At 63.0% G+C, this 17,600-nt stretch overlaps 1 protein-coding gene across 1 annotated transcript; it reads left to right on the top strand.

The window, feature by feature from the left end:
- The first annotated feature begins 8,198 nt into the window (after nucleotides 1-8,198).
- FAM207A (family with sequence similarity 207 member A) lies at nucleotides 8,199-12,305 on the top strand. The gene is made up of 6 exons (XM_031968336.1): nucleotides 8,199-8,411; nucleotides 9,360-9,468; nucleotides 9,669-9,737; nucleotides 10,187-10,271; nucleotides 10,729-10,845; nucleotides 10,993-12,305. Exons 1-6 carry the CDS (start codon nucleotides 8,238-8,240, stop codon nucleotides 11,111-11,113), a joined length of 675 nt encoding a protein of 224 aa, XP_031824196.1. The 5' UTR covers nucleotides 8,199-8,237; the 3' UTR covers nucleotides 11,114-12,305.
- The last annotated feature ends 5,295 nt before the right edge of the window (nucleotides 12,306-17,600 follow it).

The following is a 17,600-nucleotide window of genomic DNA, read 5'->3' as shown; positions in this document are numbered from 1 at the left end:
TCAAAGGCACCGGCCTCCTCCTCCTGGGCCCCCAGGCTCCCAGCCTAGCAGCCGTTCTGCTCTCCTCACCCTCACATCCAAGCTGCTGAATCTGTAGATTTCACCTCTCCTCAATTTCACCTCTGCAACTCTTTCCTCAATTTCATCTTTGGAACACCTTTTCTTGATGATTTCACTTCCTCAGTGTTTCTTGTCAATGTCAACTCTCTTGGAACATCTCTTGTCGATGTCAATGTCAGTGTCACCCCAGCAGGATCTCTCATCAGTTTCACCCCCTTGCAGGATCTCTTGTCAATTTCACCCCTGCAGCCTCTTTCAGTTTCACCTTTGGAACCTCCTTCCTGTTGAATTTGCCTCTGGAACATCCCTCCTCAATTTCACCTTTGCAACATATCTCCTCTATGTTCCCTTCTCTCCTTTGACACTACTGTCATCTCGTGCAGACCCTTATTACTTCATGGCTGGACTCTGGCAATAGCCCCTAGGGGAGTGTCTCTCCCTGCTCCATTCCATCTTCCATTCAGCCACCATGGCACTCCCCTCCCCCTCAGTAAACTCCAGCGGATTCCTGTCACCAACGATCCAGTGCCTCCTGGCTACTCCTTGAACAAGACTTCATCTCTCAGTCACGGGCATTCTCTCTGACTGTTCTCTGGACCTGGAACACTCTCTCTCCTCTGTTAAGGGACAGATCAATTCTCCGAGAGCCTCCCCAGCTGTGGATCACAGCATCTGAAGGAGCTGCGAGGCAGCCTTTGCTGACACAGGTGTTGGGGATTGGGAACGAGATACATTGGAGGCAGAGGGAAGGGGAGAGAGGTCGGACCACACAACGGCCTCTCAGTCACCGAGGTCAGAGAACAGCAACTGCCTCCCAGTCTCCTTGTAGCATCCTCTCACTAGAGATCCGTTCTGGGCTGGATCTCCAGCAGCCACTGTCAGGTGGCTCCCCGTTCTGGGCTGGATCTCCAGCAGCCACTGTCAGGTGGCTCCCGGGTATTCCAACACTCCTATTTTGACTACTGACCTCTTTGTCTCCTTTCAATTCACAGGGGAGAGGAACAGAGTATCAGATAGGGGTTTTGAACCCCAGATCACCAGGACCAGACCTGGGAAGAGCACTGAGGTCATAATGTCCAACTTCCTCATTTCACAAATGAGGGAAACTGAGGGCCAAAGGAAAAACAACTTGCCTATAGTCATGTAGGCAGAGGCAGAGCTGGGGTTTCCAGGCAGACCCTTCTAGCTAAGCCAGATCATGGTCCCGGAGTTTCCTGAAGGATTTATAAGCATATCCCTGAACCAGTGTCAGCACTCCTGCAGGCATATATTGAGGTTAATTCTCAACCCTTGAAAGGAGAGTAACTTATGATTCTGAACCCATGGCAAACATCATCATAGATGAAAACCTTAGAGGTCATTGAGTCATTTTCTGAGTTAGGGCAGACGGGGCACCTCACTCATCCAAGGTCAATGGAGAATGAGAGAGCCAGCTCAGCTGACACCCCCTGCACTCCTCAAGGAGTCCCATGACTCCTTATTTGCGTCACTCTTAGTCTCTGTTAACATTTAAAAGCCAGAGGATCTAGAAAATGGGCTCGCTCCCAGCAGGCTCTGTTTTCATGGCAACATCAACTCTGTCATGAAGTGGGGTGGCTGGGGTGCAATGGAAACCTTGGGCCTTTGGGATCTAGGTCCTGCTATGGGCAGGGCCTACTCCTGACCATGCTCAGGCTGGGTATCTTCTCTTGTTTCTGCCCGTCACCATCCATCCTACCCCTAACCCGGCGTGCCGCCCAAGGGCCAGGGCAAGTTCTGTGGCTTGGAGTGGCCAGTTCCCAGAGTAACAGGGGCTCCTGGGGAGCCAGGGGGCTCTAGTGTCAGCCTCTAGGTATCTCACTAGGACGGTAAAGCATTCAGAAGTACGGTAAAAACGTTCAGAAGGCCGGGGCCAGTGCAAATCCCTGGGAAGGGCTGCAAACGGTCCTCTCGAGCAACCAGTCAGCACTGCTCTCTGCAATCCCTGCCCTTGAGGAGTGTCCAAACTAGCCCAGGTGATGTTCTCATAAAGCAGCATACAGAATAGGGACAAGGTAACGTGGGCAAAGGAATGACTGCATTAGGAAAGGCTCCCTGTAAAAGGCAAGAATAACCTCTTTGGGGAGCCGGGCCCGTCCCTCGGTTTTCCTGTTTGCTCGCCCCCACCACCCCTGTTAGCCCCGTGGGGGGCTTGGGTGGTCTTGGGGAGATGGCCCAGTAGTTTGGCCACCACCCTGTTTCAGACTTTCGGCCGATTCTTTATGTCATCCCGGCCTCCCTGCCCCGATTGGCCAGAATCACAGGAGCCTTTGTGCATACTGGCTTGCCACTCTCCTTCCCAACTTCCCTCAGGATCCAAGGCGCCCTTGTAGCTGGGGGGGGGGGGGGGGGGGGGGCGGCCATTAGCCCAACAACACAAGGCCAGCAATGGGGTTAGACAGACTGGGGTGAGTCAGGAGGCCAAGTTATCCGGGTAACCCTGGGCCAGGGCTCCAGCCTCCCTCGGACCGTCACCTCGGCCCCCGGGGCCCCCCTCGGACCGTCACCTCGGCCCCCGGGGCCCCCCTCGGACCGTCACCTCGGCCCCCGGGGCCCCCCTCGGACCGTCACCTCGGCCCCCGGGGCCCCCCTCGGACCGTCACCTAGGTTCCCTGGGCCCTGGGCCTCCCAGGGCATTTGACTTCCAGTCAGTCAGAGGCTTTCCCCCAGACAAAGAGGGAGCTGGGGCAGGACTCTCAAAGCTGCTGCTTCAAACAAACAGCTCCTAGCAGAGCAATGGGCAGGAGGCTGGCGTGTGTGTGTGGGGGGGAGATCCCTTCTCTGGGGGAGAGCCCTCAGACCGACCTGGGACCCAGAGGAGCCCTGCCCCACCCCCAAGCTAGGCCTTCATGACCTCTTGGGACAGGGAAGAGCTCTAGGACGCTGGAGCCGGGCCCACTTCTCTTTCCTGCTTCCCACATCACAGAACCAGTGCTGGGCTAGACTCGGGGCCGGCGTGGACAGGGAGCTCGCGCTCCGGCTTAGGCCAGAAAACTTGACCGAAAATGGGAACTGCCTCCATCCACTCCCCCTTCCAACCGGAGGCTTGTGCAATGGGACCGGGTGGGAGGCCAGGGAGAAGTTACCTCAAAAGGGCAGCCCTGGGGTAGGGCCCCTATAAATGAGGGGTCATCAAGTGGACAAAGTGACCTACTTCTTTGGGACTGCACCAATTGGACCGTGAAAAGATGGTCTTTGAGAGCAAGAAATCGGGTGGAGGTCCCGAGGATCCAGGGAAGCACGAAAAGCCAGATGACGGAGAGGTCATTGTGAACACACGGGGGGGCAGGGTGGGGGGTAAAGAGCCACTGGCTGCGACCTAGGGTTTGACAAAGCCGTTCCTGGGACAAGCGCTTCGGGAGCAGTGCGGCAGAAACTCGCTGTAGACCAACATCCCACACCACGCACCCAGGCAAGTTTCAAAATGATTTGGGTGGACCCGGGGCCATCCTGAGCAAGTGAGAGGCTTGTGGAAAAAAAATCACCGGACAGATCTAAGGACGGGGAGAAGTCATGACCAAGCAAGAGCTACAGGAGCAACAGAAGAAAACGTGGACACTTTTGATCACCCATAATTAAACAGATCCAAGGTGACGAGGCATCTTAAACTCCCCAGGTCCAAAGCAGAACTCGTGGTCCCTCCCCCTTCCCTATATGACTGGGGAGGCGACATCCTTGGGCCTCCCAACCTGGGGGGTCACCCCCCCCATACCCAATCTGGGGCCCTGCTACAGCCCCATCCCCTCACATTATATTCTAATAGGGGACCCCCCTCCCCCTGATCCCCCTCCCCCCGTCTCCCCTCCCTGGCACGGGTCCAGCCAACTGGGCTTCCCGTTGTTTTTTCTACACCAGATTCCAGCTCCTCTCAAGAGGCCCTTGCAGGCGCACAGGATCTCTACTAGCGGCTGCCCGTCAGCCCAAAGGGCAGCATCTTTGGGAGCCTTTCCCGGCCCCGGCCCCCAGGTCCTGCTCAGGTCTCCCCCAGCTGGGGGGGAGGGGCTGCCTCCGGAGCTGTCCTAAGACTGATGGAAGCAGAAGCTCTCTGAGGCTTTCCCACTTTGCATTTCCAGCCGGAATCTGGCTCTGTGTCCCCCGCTGGGCCCAGGGGCCTCCCAAGGGAGACATTGCACGGCCCGCCCCCCTCCCGGCCAGTCCCAGTCTCTCCTCATCCCCCAACCAGGAGGAAGATGTCGTTTCCTGCCCTAGGCTAGTGCCTGGGGGCCCGCACAGGAAACGCTTAGACAAGGTTTGTGGATTCTTAGACTGGAGCCCGAGGCTGCTCTGCAGGGGTGGGGGTGGGGGGCGGGTCAGTGTTTGAAGGTGCTGCTCCCCCTTTTCCGGCTCCACATCCTGTGACCCAGCTGGAGGGGTCAGACCATTTCCTGATGGTGTCTAGGGACCTCCTTGCCCCTCCCCAGCCAGGGGTTTCCGCCCTGGTTCTGACAGGTCTCCCTGCTCCGTGTGGGGCCGGGCTTCCAGCAGGGCCCTGCCCCCTCCTGCCCGCAGCCGGCTCTTCATCATCTGGGGTTCCGACCCACGGTTCTGGGCCCCAATCCGGGCTCGGGCGACCATCTCCTGGGGTTCTGTGGCCCCCTGCTCCGCTCTGGGTCTCCCTCTACCCACCTGCTTTCCCGGCCAGACTCTGGCCCCGGGCTCCCGGCCCCCACGTCTGGAAGGCTGTTCCCCAGCCTTCTGACCTCCTCCGGGAGGGAAGCCCGAGGCCTTCCCGGAGCCCTCTTAAATCCCTGGGTCTCTAAATCAATTATCTCCTGCTCATCCCATCAGGAGCGGCTTTGTGGAGGCCTCCTAACCTCCCCAGGGCAGGGGCTGCCTTCCAGCCTCATGTTGATTGATTGATTGATGAACTTTCCCAGGCTTTCTCCCTACGTAGGAGGGGAAAGCTCTGGCTGAGCTCCCATTTACCCAGCACGGGAGCCCCGGCTCCCTCAGCCCCTCCTGGGGGCCCCAGTCTGGCCTGGGCCTCCCGGCCCGGTGGGTAAGAGGCCCCGACTCTCATCACCCCACGCTCCCCGAAGTTTAGTCATAGAACAAAAGTGTCGGGAGAGGCCCCAGCAGGGAGGGAGAGGGTGCCCGGAGCACGAGGCCTCCCACCACTCATACTGGGGCGGGGCGGGGGAAACTCTGGACAAGCTCCCGGATCTCAGGCTCGGGTCTATAATGGGGGTGGAGTCGAGAACAATTATGAGGTCAGGGGAGAGGGCGTCCCATAGTCAGCTCGCCCAGGTCCCTCTTCAATCTCTGATCAGGAACCGGGGGTCAGACCCGGAAAGCAAAGTCCCGTGACCAGGCCAGGCCCTCAGCAGGGGCTGCCTCTTGTCCTGGGAACCAGGGCAAGGATCGCATCTGGATTCCAGCTGGTGACAGGGATCTGGCCTCTGGGCAAACTGTAGGAGGGGAATAGGCATTTATTAAGCACCTATGTATACAAAGTGGTTTATGGATATATAGATCTCATTTGATGCCCAATCCTGTCATAATCCTGGAGCCCGGCAGGAGGTCAGAAAAGCTGCTTCCTTCGGTCCCTCTGAGACTTCCCCCAGCCCCATCAGGCTCTGGGCCCCGGGGGGCTACTACCCACGGAGGGAGGACTCCTGCCTGGGAAGGAGGTTTTAGGTGGGGTCCGGAGGGGAGCCGGGCGGGCGGGGGCGGAGGTGCCCTGTGTCCGTGTGGAGCCGGGGGCGGGGCGCTCCGAGCCGGGCGGGGGGCGGAGGTGCCCTGTGTCGGTGTGAGCCGGGGGCGGGGCGCCCGAGGCGGGTGGGGGGGGGCGGGGGGCGCTCCGAGCCGGGCGGGCGGGGGGGCGCCAGGGACCCCAGGGGCAGCGCTACCTAACAAAATGCCTTCCTTTGCCCCCTCAGAGCCCCCACGTCATAGGTGGGTAACTGAGGCTCGCGCGGGGCTGCGCCTCTTGCCCAGGCCTCCGGGAGGCCGGGACGCGCATTTCTGAGGCCCCGCGAGGGGCAGCTGACGGCGCTGCGGGGGCCAGAGCTCCGGGCCCTGGAGGCCACGAGCTGAGCTCTTTGGGCCCTTGGAACCCCAGCGGCCTGGGCCGGGGCACCCACGGAGGGATGGTTCCTCCCTGAGAAGGGCCCAAAGCCCCCCCGGGGGGGGCGGGTCCCCTGGCCGGGGAACCGGGGGGGGGGGGGGGGCGGGGGCGGGTCCCGGGCGGGGGGCCCCCCCAGGGCCGCCTGAGGGGGGGGCTCAGGCGGGGGTGAACCGGGCGGGCCTTCCTCCCCCAGAAGCTCCGGCGGGTCCCTCCCCCGCCCGGCTCGGGAAGGCGGCCGAATTCCCTGGGCCCAGACCGCCCTGGGGAGAGGGGCCGGAGGGGAGTCCGAAGGGGCAGGAGGCGGCCCGCCGGGGGGGCCACGCGCATCCCCGCCTGTCGGACCCAAAGCCCCCCGGGCGGAGCCTCACCCGGGAGCCCCCTCCCGGGGGCCCCGCCCCTTCCCGCTTCCTCAAAGAGTCCGGCGGCGCCGCGGGCCCCCCGGCAAGGTTCGTTTGGGGTTGAGCGTGAAGGGCCGGGCCCAGACTCCCATGGGGAGGGGACGGCCCCGGGGGCGCAGGGAGCCCGGGGAAGGCGCGCCCGGCCCCGAGGCCGGGGGGAAGGCCCGGGCGCGGGGCCCGCCCCCCCAGCCCCGGGAGGGCGGCGTGGGAAGGGACTGGGGACGGGGCCGGTGCACCGGGCGGACCATGGGGCGGGGCGGCCCCGGGCGGGAGCGGGGGGCGGGCCCAGAGCGCAGGGGGGGCCCGAGCGAAGGAGGGGAGGGGTGGGAGGGGACAGTTTCCCACTTAGGGGCCAAGGGGGGCGGGAGGGGGAGCCCGGAGAAAGCGGAGGGGCAAGGCAGAGCCGAGGGGGGGGGGGGGGGGTTTAAAGTTTAGAGGGGAGCCGGGAGTTTGGGTTTTGAGGGGGGGGGGGAGGGGGGGGGTGGGGGGGGGGGTGGGGAAAGGGAGTTCCCGCCCAGCCCCGGGGGGGGCCCGGGGGTTTGGGGGCGCTCCGGGGAGGGGGGGTGGGACCCCGCCCTGGGAGGGGTGCCCAGTTTGTCCGGGCCTCCCCTAATTTTGCCTTGTTTTTTCGGCCTAGGGGCCCTTTCCGGTTTCCCCATAGGGGACCTCTGGGCCCGGGGTTACCTATTTCCCCTTGGGATCCCATTTGATAGGTGGACCTTCCCCGTCTGCCCATAGGGTGGACCTCCGTTTTGTGGGTGGACCTTTTATGGGTACCTTTCCCCCTTATAGGTGGACCCTTTGGTAGGTGGATCCCCGTCTGATAGGTGGATCCGGGCCTATGGGGTGGACCCCCCGCCCTGCCCATGGGTGGATCCCCCTTTGCCCGGGGGATTTCCCGCCTTGCCTAGGGACCTCCCCGATGTGGTGGATTTCCCCTCCCTTATGTGGTACTCCCTTTACCTTCTGCCCAAGGGACTCCTGGCCTTTGTGGACCCTCCCCTTGCTGGGGGACCCTCTGTTTAGGGCCCCCATTTTGGGGATTTCCTGTCTGCCTTGGTGGACCTCCTTGTTGGTGGACTCCACCTGTAGGGTACTTTTCGTTTGCTGGTGGACCCCTGCTTGTTTGGGTATTTTCCCTTTGATAGGTGGACTTTTCGCGCTGGGTTTTTGGCCTGATATGGTATTTCGTTTGTTAGGTGGATTTCGGTGTTTGGTGGACCTTCCCCCTTTCGTTTTAGGTGGACCTTCCCCCTGTGGTGGTACCTCTCGTTTTGTTTAGGTGGACTTTTCCGGTGTTTGGGGACTTCCCTGGCCTTGGGGACTTCCTCGTTTTGGGTGGATTTTCCCCTTGTTTGGGTGGATTTGTTTTGTGTTTTTCGTGATTTTTTGGAAATGAGGTTTGAAATAATTGTTTTTGGTTTTTTAGAGGGAGGGTTGGGAGGGGGTTTTTCGTTAGGGTTTTTTGATAAGAGTTTCGGTTTTTTACCTGGGGTTTTTTTGTTTTTTTTTTTCTAGAGGGTTTAACCGACTTTGGGTTTAGTTTTTCCCAGTTTTACTTGCCCCTTGCCTGATGGTTTCCCTGAGCGGGTCCGGGACCGGTTCCCAGTTGTCTGTCTGTTGGGCCCCTGGGGCGTTGCTCCCCCTTCCTCTCGCTTTTTAGCCAGTTGCCTTCTTGAGCCCCCCTGTGGCTGATGGGACTGCTTGCTGGCATAATTAAAGCAACTCTAATTAAAGCCCGAGATCCTGGCTGCGGAGGCCTCCCAGGAGGCCCCCCGAGTGGGGATGGAGCCTCGGCGGCCCGGAGCTTCCTCTCTGCCTCCCACAGCCTGGAGGTCCCAGCCTCCTTCCTTGCGAGGGGTTTGGAGGTCAGGAGGCCTTCGGGAGGAGGGAGGTTGCTGGGCAGGAAAGGCGGTGGAGGACGGGCGGGAGCCGCCAGAGGCGCTGCCGGGTCTAGGAGCGGGTGGGCATCGGGAGCCGTTCTCTGCAGGTGGGAAGAGGGGGCTGCCTGAGGCTCGTCCTGAGCCTGGACTGGAGCTCTTAGAGGCTGGCGGGGTCTAGGGCTGGGCCGGCGTGAGGCTCGTGATCCTGAGAGGGGGAAAGTGGGACCTGGAAGCAGGGAGGGCCGGCCAGGAGGCCGCAGATGGGCTGGAAGTCGGGGCTCGAGGGCTCCAGGTGACGAGTGGTGCCTGATGTCGGGGGGGGGGGGCGCTGTGGGGATACCCACATTCGGTGAGTTCTGGCGGAACGGTTCCTGTGAGGGATCCTGTGCTCACCAAGGGTCTGTTCTGGCGCTAACACGAGGCGCACACGGCTGTGCCCGGGGAAATGAGCGCAGCCAGCCTGGACGCACACAAGGGGGTGTGCAGAGTCCGCGCTCATACCCAGCTTGGCAGAGGGCACAGTGCACGGTTCCTCTGACCAGGACTCAAGCCGGGCCCCAGAGGGCCCGAGGAGAGATTTTGGGGGGCCCTGAAGCTCCCGTGGGAAAAAAAGCTTTATTTCAGCAAAACTGAGTTCCTTTGCTCTCCCGGCCTTTAAGTGCTTAAGCCTTTGGAGAAGGGGCCCCTGGCCGTCAGCAGGTGTGACGGGGCTGAATGGGAAGCTGGCATTTTACCTGAGACTTATGGGAAGCCAGGAAACAGACAGAGGGGGTGGCCGGGGGAAGGCCCGAGAAAACACTTGGAACCCAGAGGGTTCAGTGCCGCGCTTGGGAGAGCAGGGGGGGCCCGGTTTTGTCCCAGCCCCACAGGGGTTGTGACCCTTGGTTGGGTGAGTCTGTTTCCAGCTTGTCCTGTCCCCGCCTTTGCCCACAGGACTGGGGTTTGGTGACCTCGGACATCTTTGCTGGGACCACGATCGACCCCAAGGCCCTGGTCCAGAAGTTGGATGTGGACGCCAGAAGCGTCGTCTCCGCAGGAGCAGGTGAGCGCTGGAGGAGGAGCCCGGGGGCGCCGGGTGGCCGAGCAGAGCCCTTCGGAGCCGGGGTCTCCAGGTGCCAGCGGGGCGAGGGCCGGTCCCCTCAGTTGGCACCGGGACCCACCGTGCCCTGGGTGAGGGCCGTGGCGGGGAGGGGCTGAGTCCAGAATGCCGCCTCTGCTCACGCGGCTCCCGTTTCCTTTCAGGCCCCGAAGCAAAACCCGTTTTGTCCAAGAAAGAGAAGATGAAGCTGAGACGGTGCCGATGGCTGCAGAGTAAGGGGGGGAGCCCAGGGGTGCCCCGGCCGGGGAGCGGTCTCTGCTGCCTTTGGTCTCGGGGCTGGGGAGCCAGGGTCGGGGGGGTCTCCTGTCTCGGCGTGCCCAGGATGTCGGAGGCCGTGGCGCCTGTACGGGAGGAGCCCTTGGGCTGAGCCCCCCGGACTGGCAAGGCCAGAGCCCTCCCCTTTCTAGCTGGGGGGCTCAGTCTCTCCTTGATACGGCGGGACTGGTCGGGCGCCGGTAGCCTCCGAAGAGGTGGGGGTCTGGGGGGCCAGGCGGTCTCTGAGGCTGCAGAAGGGCCCGGGGCACTTGGAGCCCTCGGCGCTCCTTGGGTCCCCGGGCGCGGGCCGGGAGCTGCTCAGGGACGGGGAGGGGTCCGGCCCGCACGGGCACGGTCTGAGGGACGGGGCTCATCCCCGCCCCCCTCCGGCTCTTCTCCGACTCAGAAATAGAGGCCATCAAGGCGGCCGAAGAGGCGCGCCGGGCGCAGGCGAGGCGGAAGGCCACGGCCGTGGTGGGAGACCTGCACCCGTCCGGGGCTGGGGGACGGGCGGGGCCCCCCCCCGAAGCTCAAGAGGTGGGGGGGGCGGGGGTGGGCTGGGGGGGGCCTTGGCGGGCCTGGGCGGGGGAGCCCGTGGGACGGTGGGACCCAAGGGCGGTGGGGGGGCCGGGCCCCCTTAGGGCTTTGGGTGGGCAGCCCTGGGAGGGAACGCCCCCCCTGGGAGGCGGGCCCCAGCGTAAAGGGGGGGGGGGGGGCTGGGGGTTTCCCCTTGCTGGGCGGGTCTGGAGGAGGGTCGGGGGAAAGCCCTTTCCCGGGCACCCCGGGGCCCAGGCGGGAGTCAGGGCTGGCCTGGCCCCTCCTTAGGGAAGACCCCGAGCCTCAGGCCGGCCGGGCCACCGGGGAGGGAAACGAGAGGCGCCCCCTGGAGGGCGGCCCCGGCGCCTGCAGCCGGTTTTGGGGAGTGGAAGGGCGGGGCCTGTGCGGGAGGGCGGTGGGGGGGCTCTCCCCTTTGCTGACCGGCTCCTGCCCCCGCAGCGCCCCAAGGCCGAAGGCGGAGCCCGCTGACTTCAACCGCATGACCCCGGCCCAGAAGCGCAAGCTCCTGTAAGTAAGGGCAGGGTCGACCTGACCGCCTGGGGGCCTGCCCCTTTCTGGGGGGGGAGGGGGGTGCCGAGGTCGGCCAGGAGGTGGCGCCGTGTAGCGCGGCGGCCCCGGAGCCCTGCCCCCACTGAGCGCGGCCGCTTCTTTCAGGGACGACGAGATGGCGCGCTTCCGGGAGCTGGCGGCCAGCGCCTCCTACCGGGCCAACCCTCTGCGGGCCATCGGCGAGCAGCTCTCCAAGAGACTGAGGCAGGAGGACGGGGGGCTCTAGAGCGGACGGCGGAGGCCGGGGGAGCCGAGGCCGGGACGGTGACCGAGGCCGGGACGGTGACCGAGGCCGGGGGCGGTGACCGAGGCCTGGACGGTGACCGAGGCCGGGGCGGTGACCGAGGCCGGGGGCGGTGACCGAGGCCGGGACGGTGACCGAGGCCGGGGGCGGTGACCGAGGCCGGGGGCGGTGACCGAGGCCGGGGCGGTGACCGAGGCCGGGGGCGGTGACCGAGGCCGGGGCGGTGACCGAGGCCGGGGGCGGTGACCGAGGCCGGGGCGGTGACCGAGGCCGGGACGGTGACAGAGGCCGGGGGCGGTGACCGAGGCCGGGGGCGGTGACCGAGGCGAGGCCGGCCTCGTGTGCCCGCAGGGGGAGCCACTGACTGACTGCAGAACGGCTCCGATGCCTCCGTTTGGGGGCGCCGCGGCCTGGCCCCGCCTACCTCACAGGGATGTTGTGAGGGACAGCTAATAAAGTGAGCCCCCGGGGCCTCGGGAGAGTCGGCGTGCTCAGCTCGGGGGCCGACCCTGCGCTCCCTGGGACGGCTCCGAAGGGGGCTCCCCTGAGGGCAGTGGCGCCTTCTCCCCGTTTGGGGGGGGGGGGAGCTTGGTCCAGAGCCAGTCGGGGTGGCCCACGAGGTCTGCCACCGTGGAGGGCAAGGGGGTGAAGGATCAGAGTCCGTCTGCCGCCAGGACCGTGCCCGGACTGCCCTGTGCCTCGGTCAGCCGGGACCCTGGAGCCCGAGTCTCCCCCTGCCTTCGGCGCCCAGCCCAGTGGGAGCACTGAGGAGCAGCCCCTCCCCCAGGCTTACCCTCCCCCTCCTGGGCTTGGGGAGCGCCCCGAACTGTGTTCACGCCTGGGGCTCGGAGGCCTCGGGCTCAGACAGCACGGACTGGCTCTCCCCTGCGTTTGTTTGCGACCCTTAGCTCCATGACAACGGGCCAGGCGGCATCTTCTCCCCAGCCCTCCCCACCCGGGCTTTGCTGAGGGGGGATGGGGGGTCTGGTCTGTGTTCTTACCGGGATTGGGAGCAAAAGAATTTGCTGCCCTTGGGAGAAGAGGGAGTGTGTGTGTGTGTGTGTGTGTGTGTGTGTGTGTGTGTGCGCGCGCGTGCTGGAGCCCCTGTTGTCCGGGGCCACGCCCGGGGGGAGAAGGGGGGCTGGGCGCCCAATGTGAGTCTGAGGTTCATCTCTATCAAAACGGACTTGGACATGGGGGGAGCTGAGGAGGTCACTGGGGGGGCGCCCACTCCCAAGGGGTCACGACCTCACTGTAGGTGGGAGGAAAGGACCCCCCACAGGGTCGGCAGCTGCAGTGGGGGAGGGAGGTCAGAGGGACAGGATCATTCATGGAGTCGGGCAAAAGCTGGTCTTCAATGGGCGGAAACTGCTGGGGGAAGAGCTCTATTCTGGGCCCTAGAACAATCACCCGGTCCGGAAGTGTGGTCTCCCTGGGGGGGCCCGGGGGCTGGGGGGGGGGGTGGGGGCAGTACCATGAGGAAGGCTGGGGAGCGGAGCCAAATTGGAGGCGTCGGGTGCCGGGACAAAGAGCTCGACCTTTAGCGAGGAGTCAGTGAAGATTTGGGGGGCTCAGCCCTCATCAGGAGGCGAATGTCGGGGGAGGGGGGAGACAGAGACCGTTCCAGCTGAGAGGGAGGAGCCTGCAGAACGAGCCGGTCCTCCCTGCGGCTTCCCCTTGGCGGAGCCTTCAGCTGCCCCCCTGCACCCTCCGGCCCTGGTCTCTGTTCTGAGCCCCCGGCCAGGGCCCGGCCACCCGCTGGAGTCCAGTAATGGGGAGTGAGACTGAGAAGGGGAGGGGAGGGGACGAGCACTTAGGGGGCGCCTGCTGTGTGCCAGGCTCAGAGTGAAGGCTTCCAGGCACTTCTGTCAGAGTCTCCCGGGGCAGCGGCAGCGGGCAGGGGCCCCAGCCCACCTGCCGGCCTTTCCAAGTGGCCAGGCCTCCAGGCCAAAGTAGGAAGGGGCCCGGAGCCCTTTCTTCTGAGCCCCCGCCAGGCAGAACTGAGGCTCGGGTTCCTGGTGGGCTGCTCAGGAGCCGCCCCCTGCGAGGGAGGGCCCAGGAGGCGGGGCCGGCCCAGCTTCTGCCTGGGGCGCTCACGCCCCCCATCTTGGGCAGGTCACTTCCCTCAGTTTCCCTGTCAGTGCCATGGAGGCTTCCGAATCTCTGGTGTATTTCTCCACAGTCTCTGCCCTTTACACCTCTGGCTGATCATTAAATGGGGACGCGTGGGTGGGGGCTTGTGAGCTGTGGTCCTGGGCAGTGATTGGGAAATGGGCAGGGGAGGATCAGTATTTATGGAGGAACTTGGAGGCGCTCTGCTCTCCGGGGCAGGGAGGACAGCCGGGGGATTCAAAAAAGGCTTCGGAGAAGGTGGTTTTGAAGTGGACCTGGAAAGGGGAGGGGGTGGGGGTGAGGCAGGGAGGGGGGCCAGGCTGGAGTTGGGAGTATTTATCTATTTAGTTTGCATAATTTTCTTGCTGGATTCTTCCAAGGGGGTGGTGGTGGTTCCCATCCTAGAGACAAAGAAATGGAAGCTCAGAGATTAAATAAGTTTCCCAGGGATACACAGCACTCTTGCTGGCTTAATTTCCAGGTGTTTAGACAACTGAAGCTCTGAGTCTCCTTTGGTCAATCCTTCAGCCAATCAGTGAACAGCAGGGGGTCCTCTCGTGGCCTGGGAATGCAAAAACCAAAGTGGGATTCCTTCTGCCTGAAGGAAACAAGAATCTCACCTTTTTCTTTATTGTTTAACTTTTTATTTAAAAGTTTGAATTCCAAATTCTCTCCACTTCCCCGACTCCCAAGAAGGCCAGCAGTAGAGCCAGTCATGCATGTGAAATCATGCAAAACATGTTTTCATGTTAACCACATAGTAAAAAAAGGAAGGAAGAACTAGAATTCCCACTCAGAGTTCATCCGCTCTCTCTCAGGAGGTGGGCAAGCTTTTTCATCATGGAGCCTCTGGAACTGTTTTTTCCTCACTATGCTTATATCTCTTTTTCCTTTTTTAAAAAAAACTTCCAGGAATTCTTGTTGAGCTTGTGACCAGTTAGCATTTTGGAGGCTTTGCTTTTAGCTGTTTTTGCATTATGATCTTTTCAGCTCGTGTCTTTGTCTCCTCCAACGCCAGAGTAGCTGTTTGTAGCCAAGTTCTTTGTTTTTTTGCTCATTTCTCCAGCCTATTTTTTGACTTCCAACTTTACATGAAGTTCGGGTTCTGCTCACCTGGCCAGGGAAGGACCCACCCTCCACCTCCAGCTTGTGCTGCTGTTTTCAGAGCTTAATTCTGAGGGTCAGCCAGCTTTTGGAATGTCCATAAACGTCCCCCTGAAGACAGAGGGAAACAGACAGAGACGTAGACAGAGACAGAAAAAGATGGAGAAACAAAGACGGAGGGAGACAAGACAGATGGAGGCAGACAGAAACAGCGAGATGGAACAAGATAGAGAAAGGAGAGAAAGAGAGATGGAGACAGAGATAGAGAAAGATGGAGAGAAATGGGGAGACAGACAGAGGGACAGAGGAAGGGGTGGAGAGACAGAGGGAGACAGACACACAGAGGGAAATGGAGCAAAAAAGAAAGAGGCGGGGGGATAAAAAGAGAGAGAGACATAGAGACACACAGAGGAAGATGGAAACAGGAAGAGAGATAGAGATGGAGCCAGAGAGAGACAAAGACAGACACAGCAAGAGGGAGAGATTTAGGGAGATGGAAACAGAGGAAGAAGGAGATAGAGAGGGAGACAGAGACAAGCAGAGGGAGGTCTGGAGACTGGACAGGGACGAAGGGGCAGATGATGAGGGGCTTTGAAGGCTTACTGGAGCATTTTGTATTTGCTCCTGGAGGTGACAGTCACTTGGGCCTGCCCTTTGGAAGAACCTTTTTTGGGTGGCTGAATGGAAGGCAGATTCTAGAAGGGAGAGTCTTGGGTCAGGCAGGACCCCCTCCCCCAGCAGTTACTGCCACAGCCCAGCCAAGTGGGGGAGGCCCTGCAGTAGGTCAGAGGGGAGAGGGCTGCATACAGGAGAGATGCTGCCGAGGGTCAGGGGACAGGCTGTGGTGTCATATTGGATCTGGGGGGTGAGAGAATAAGGAGGCCATGATGAGTCCTAGGTTGGGAGCCTGAGGGACAGGAGGACGGGGGTGGCCCCTGTAGGGAAGGTCAGGGATGGGGAGTTCTGGTTTGGACCCATTGGGTCTCAGGTGGCCACTGGCCATCCGTTTGAGACGTCTGAAGGGCCGTTGGGGCTGGCGAGGTTGGCAGTCTGAGAGCTGCCTTTGCCAGCCTCTCTGGAGGCAGACAAGAGAGGCCCTAAGGGACAGGGCCCCAAGCGCAGGCTGGAGGAACCCGAGGTGCCTCGGACTCCATGAGTTGCTAAAGAAGAACAAGGCTCTAGACCACAGGAACACGCTCCGGGAGGCCCGGCCCCTTCCCAGCACTTCTTGGGGTGGAATTGTCCACGGGTCATCAGGGGCCATTTTTTTCCTTTGGCCACGTCACCCCTAATCTGGACAGTGGTGATAAGGCCGTGGTTCCCCGGCCTGGACAATGGGGGTGGTGATGGTAGGGCCGGGGCTTTCCTGGCTGGGGGCCCTGCCGGGACGTCCCACGGTGCTGATGAACATGTCTTCCTGCCCAGCCTTGGCTGGGCCCCGTTCCCTCCCCCCTCCCCCCGCCCTGATGGAAGCTGTGACGGTGTGCTCAGGGCAGCTAATCGGGCCGGAGCCGCAGGCCTGGGGTGGGGGGGTCATCCTGTGACATCCCACGGGCGGCTCTGAGTGAGACCCCAGGACGGCCCTCGTATTCCTGGGCTGATGGCCGGCGCTCCCAGGCTCCCGCGGGGCCTTTTTCCTGCTCCCGAGTCACTGAGAAAATCTTTAAAAGACCCAGAAATGCTCCTCAGCTAACGGAAGACGGGTGCGCTTGGGGTAGCGGACCCGCACCCACGAGGGGCCCCCCGTGAAGCTCTGCTGCCCCGAGTTGTTTCTGCAGGGGTGCGTGCGTGCGCGGGGCACCGCCCCCCCTCAGGGTCCCCGGGACTTCAGGGAGCCGTCGGCCAAGAAGTTCAGTCTGCACATAAAAATAGAGGTGCTGGGGGAGGGGCGGCCGCTAATTCCCTTCCTCTCCTTTCCCGGTTCTCTCAACACCCTTAGAAAGTCATGGCAAGGATCAAGGACCCCAGGGACTGCCCGGAACCGCAAAGACTCCGAGCCGGCGGGGAGGGGTGGGGGAGGGGGTCTCCCTTCGGCGGAGAAAGCCAAGGGGGCTCCTCCTGTGTCGGCTGTCACCCTAACCCTAAATCCGCAGATCACCGGCTGCCCAAGGATCTCAAGCTGGGAGCGGCCCCCTCCCACCCTCGGGGGCTGCCTCTCCCCGGTCCCCCTCTCCCCAGCCCCCCTTTCCCGGGCTTGTCTAGTGACATCATGGGGCGGGCATTGGAGGGAAGCCAGGCGGAGCTGTCCAAAGTCCCGACCCGCCGGGTCCTCCAGAGTCCGCGCGGGCAGGACGCCAATCAGGTGTCAAGACCCGCGCCCCGCCCCCGGCCTCCCCTCCCCCACCGTGTCCCGCTGCCGCCGCCCTCCCCCCCCCCTTTCGAAGGCACCGTTCGCGCCCCTTCCTCTGGGGGTGTCCTGGGGTGGGGGTGGGGACTGAGGCTTGCAGGAGTCAGAAGGGCTGGGGCCGAGCTCCTCCCAGGGCGGGGGGAGCCATCTCTGTCATGCGCCCCCGCTCTCTCGGAGCACCTGAATTTGGCCCGTCTCTAGACACGCCCCCGTCCCCGCCCCCAGAAGCGCGGCCTCCCACTGCGTGGGGACGCGCGGTAAGGAGCTGAAATGCAGGAGGGTCAACGCCGGCTCCCCGCCCCCGGGAGGCCCCGGGCTTTGGCTGGAGCTGCAGGGGGGAGGGGACATCCTGAGCCCCGCCTCCCCCGGGAGCTGCTCACTCCCCCACTCACTGGTCCCGCCCTTTCACACCTTCACAGCCCCCATGTGCGTGCGCGCGCACTCCTGGCTGCTCCCGGGCATTCTCACACAGACCCCCGCACGCGCACTCAGACCTGAGGGGGCCGGGAGTGCGTTCAGGGGGGAACTGGCCCTGGAAGTTGGGGATTGCCCAGCACAGGGTCCCCGGGGACCGCGTGAGAAGGAAGGCCCTGCCGCGGTTCCCAGGCGCGCCCTGAGGCCCCTCTTGCTTTTGGGGACGCGTCCCCTTTCCCACTTGAGGGGCCGGGTGGGCTCTCCTGGCTCCCCACAGGGCCCAGCCTTGGGTGGGGACCAAGCTTTGGGGGCATGCCAGTCTGGCCCACTGCCCTCCACCTGGCACCTGATGCCAGCCTCTGCCTCAGCAGCTCAGCACCCCCCAGAAGGGCTGTGCCTGGGCACCCCTTGCAGCCTCGGGAGACAAAGCAGCTGGGACAGCCTTGATGAGTCCCTGAACAATGGGCAGGTTCTGCAGCGTGGGTGAGATGG

This window comes from Sarcophilus harrisii, chromosome 4, assembly GCF_902635505.1.
Source record: "Sarcophilus harrisii chromosome 4, mSarHar1.11, whole genome shotgun sequence".
In the NCBI taxonomy this organism is placed as follows: Eukaryota; Metazoa; Chordata; class Mammalia; order Dasyuromorphia; family Dasyuridae; genus Sarcophilus; species Sarcophilus harrisii.
This window is presented reverse-complemented; position numbering and strand designations above follow the sequence as displayed.

Bases quoted from the DNA above. Each gene is read 5' to 3' on its own strand.
- FAM207A (XM_031968336.1), top strand. From the start codon at position 8,238: ATGGGACTGCTTGCTGGCATAATTAAAGCAACTCTAATTAAAGCCCGA. The intron at 8,412-9,359 runs GTCAGGAGGCCT...CTTTGCCCACAG, and splicing joins TCCTTGCGAGGGGTTTGGAG to GACTGGGGTTTGGTGACCTC. The intron at 10,846-10,992 runs GTAAGTAAGGGC...CGCTTCTTTCAG, and splicing joins GCCCAGAAGCGCAAGCTCCT to GGACGACGAGATGGCGCGCT.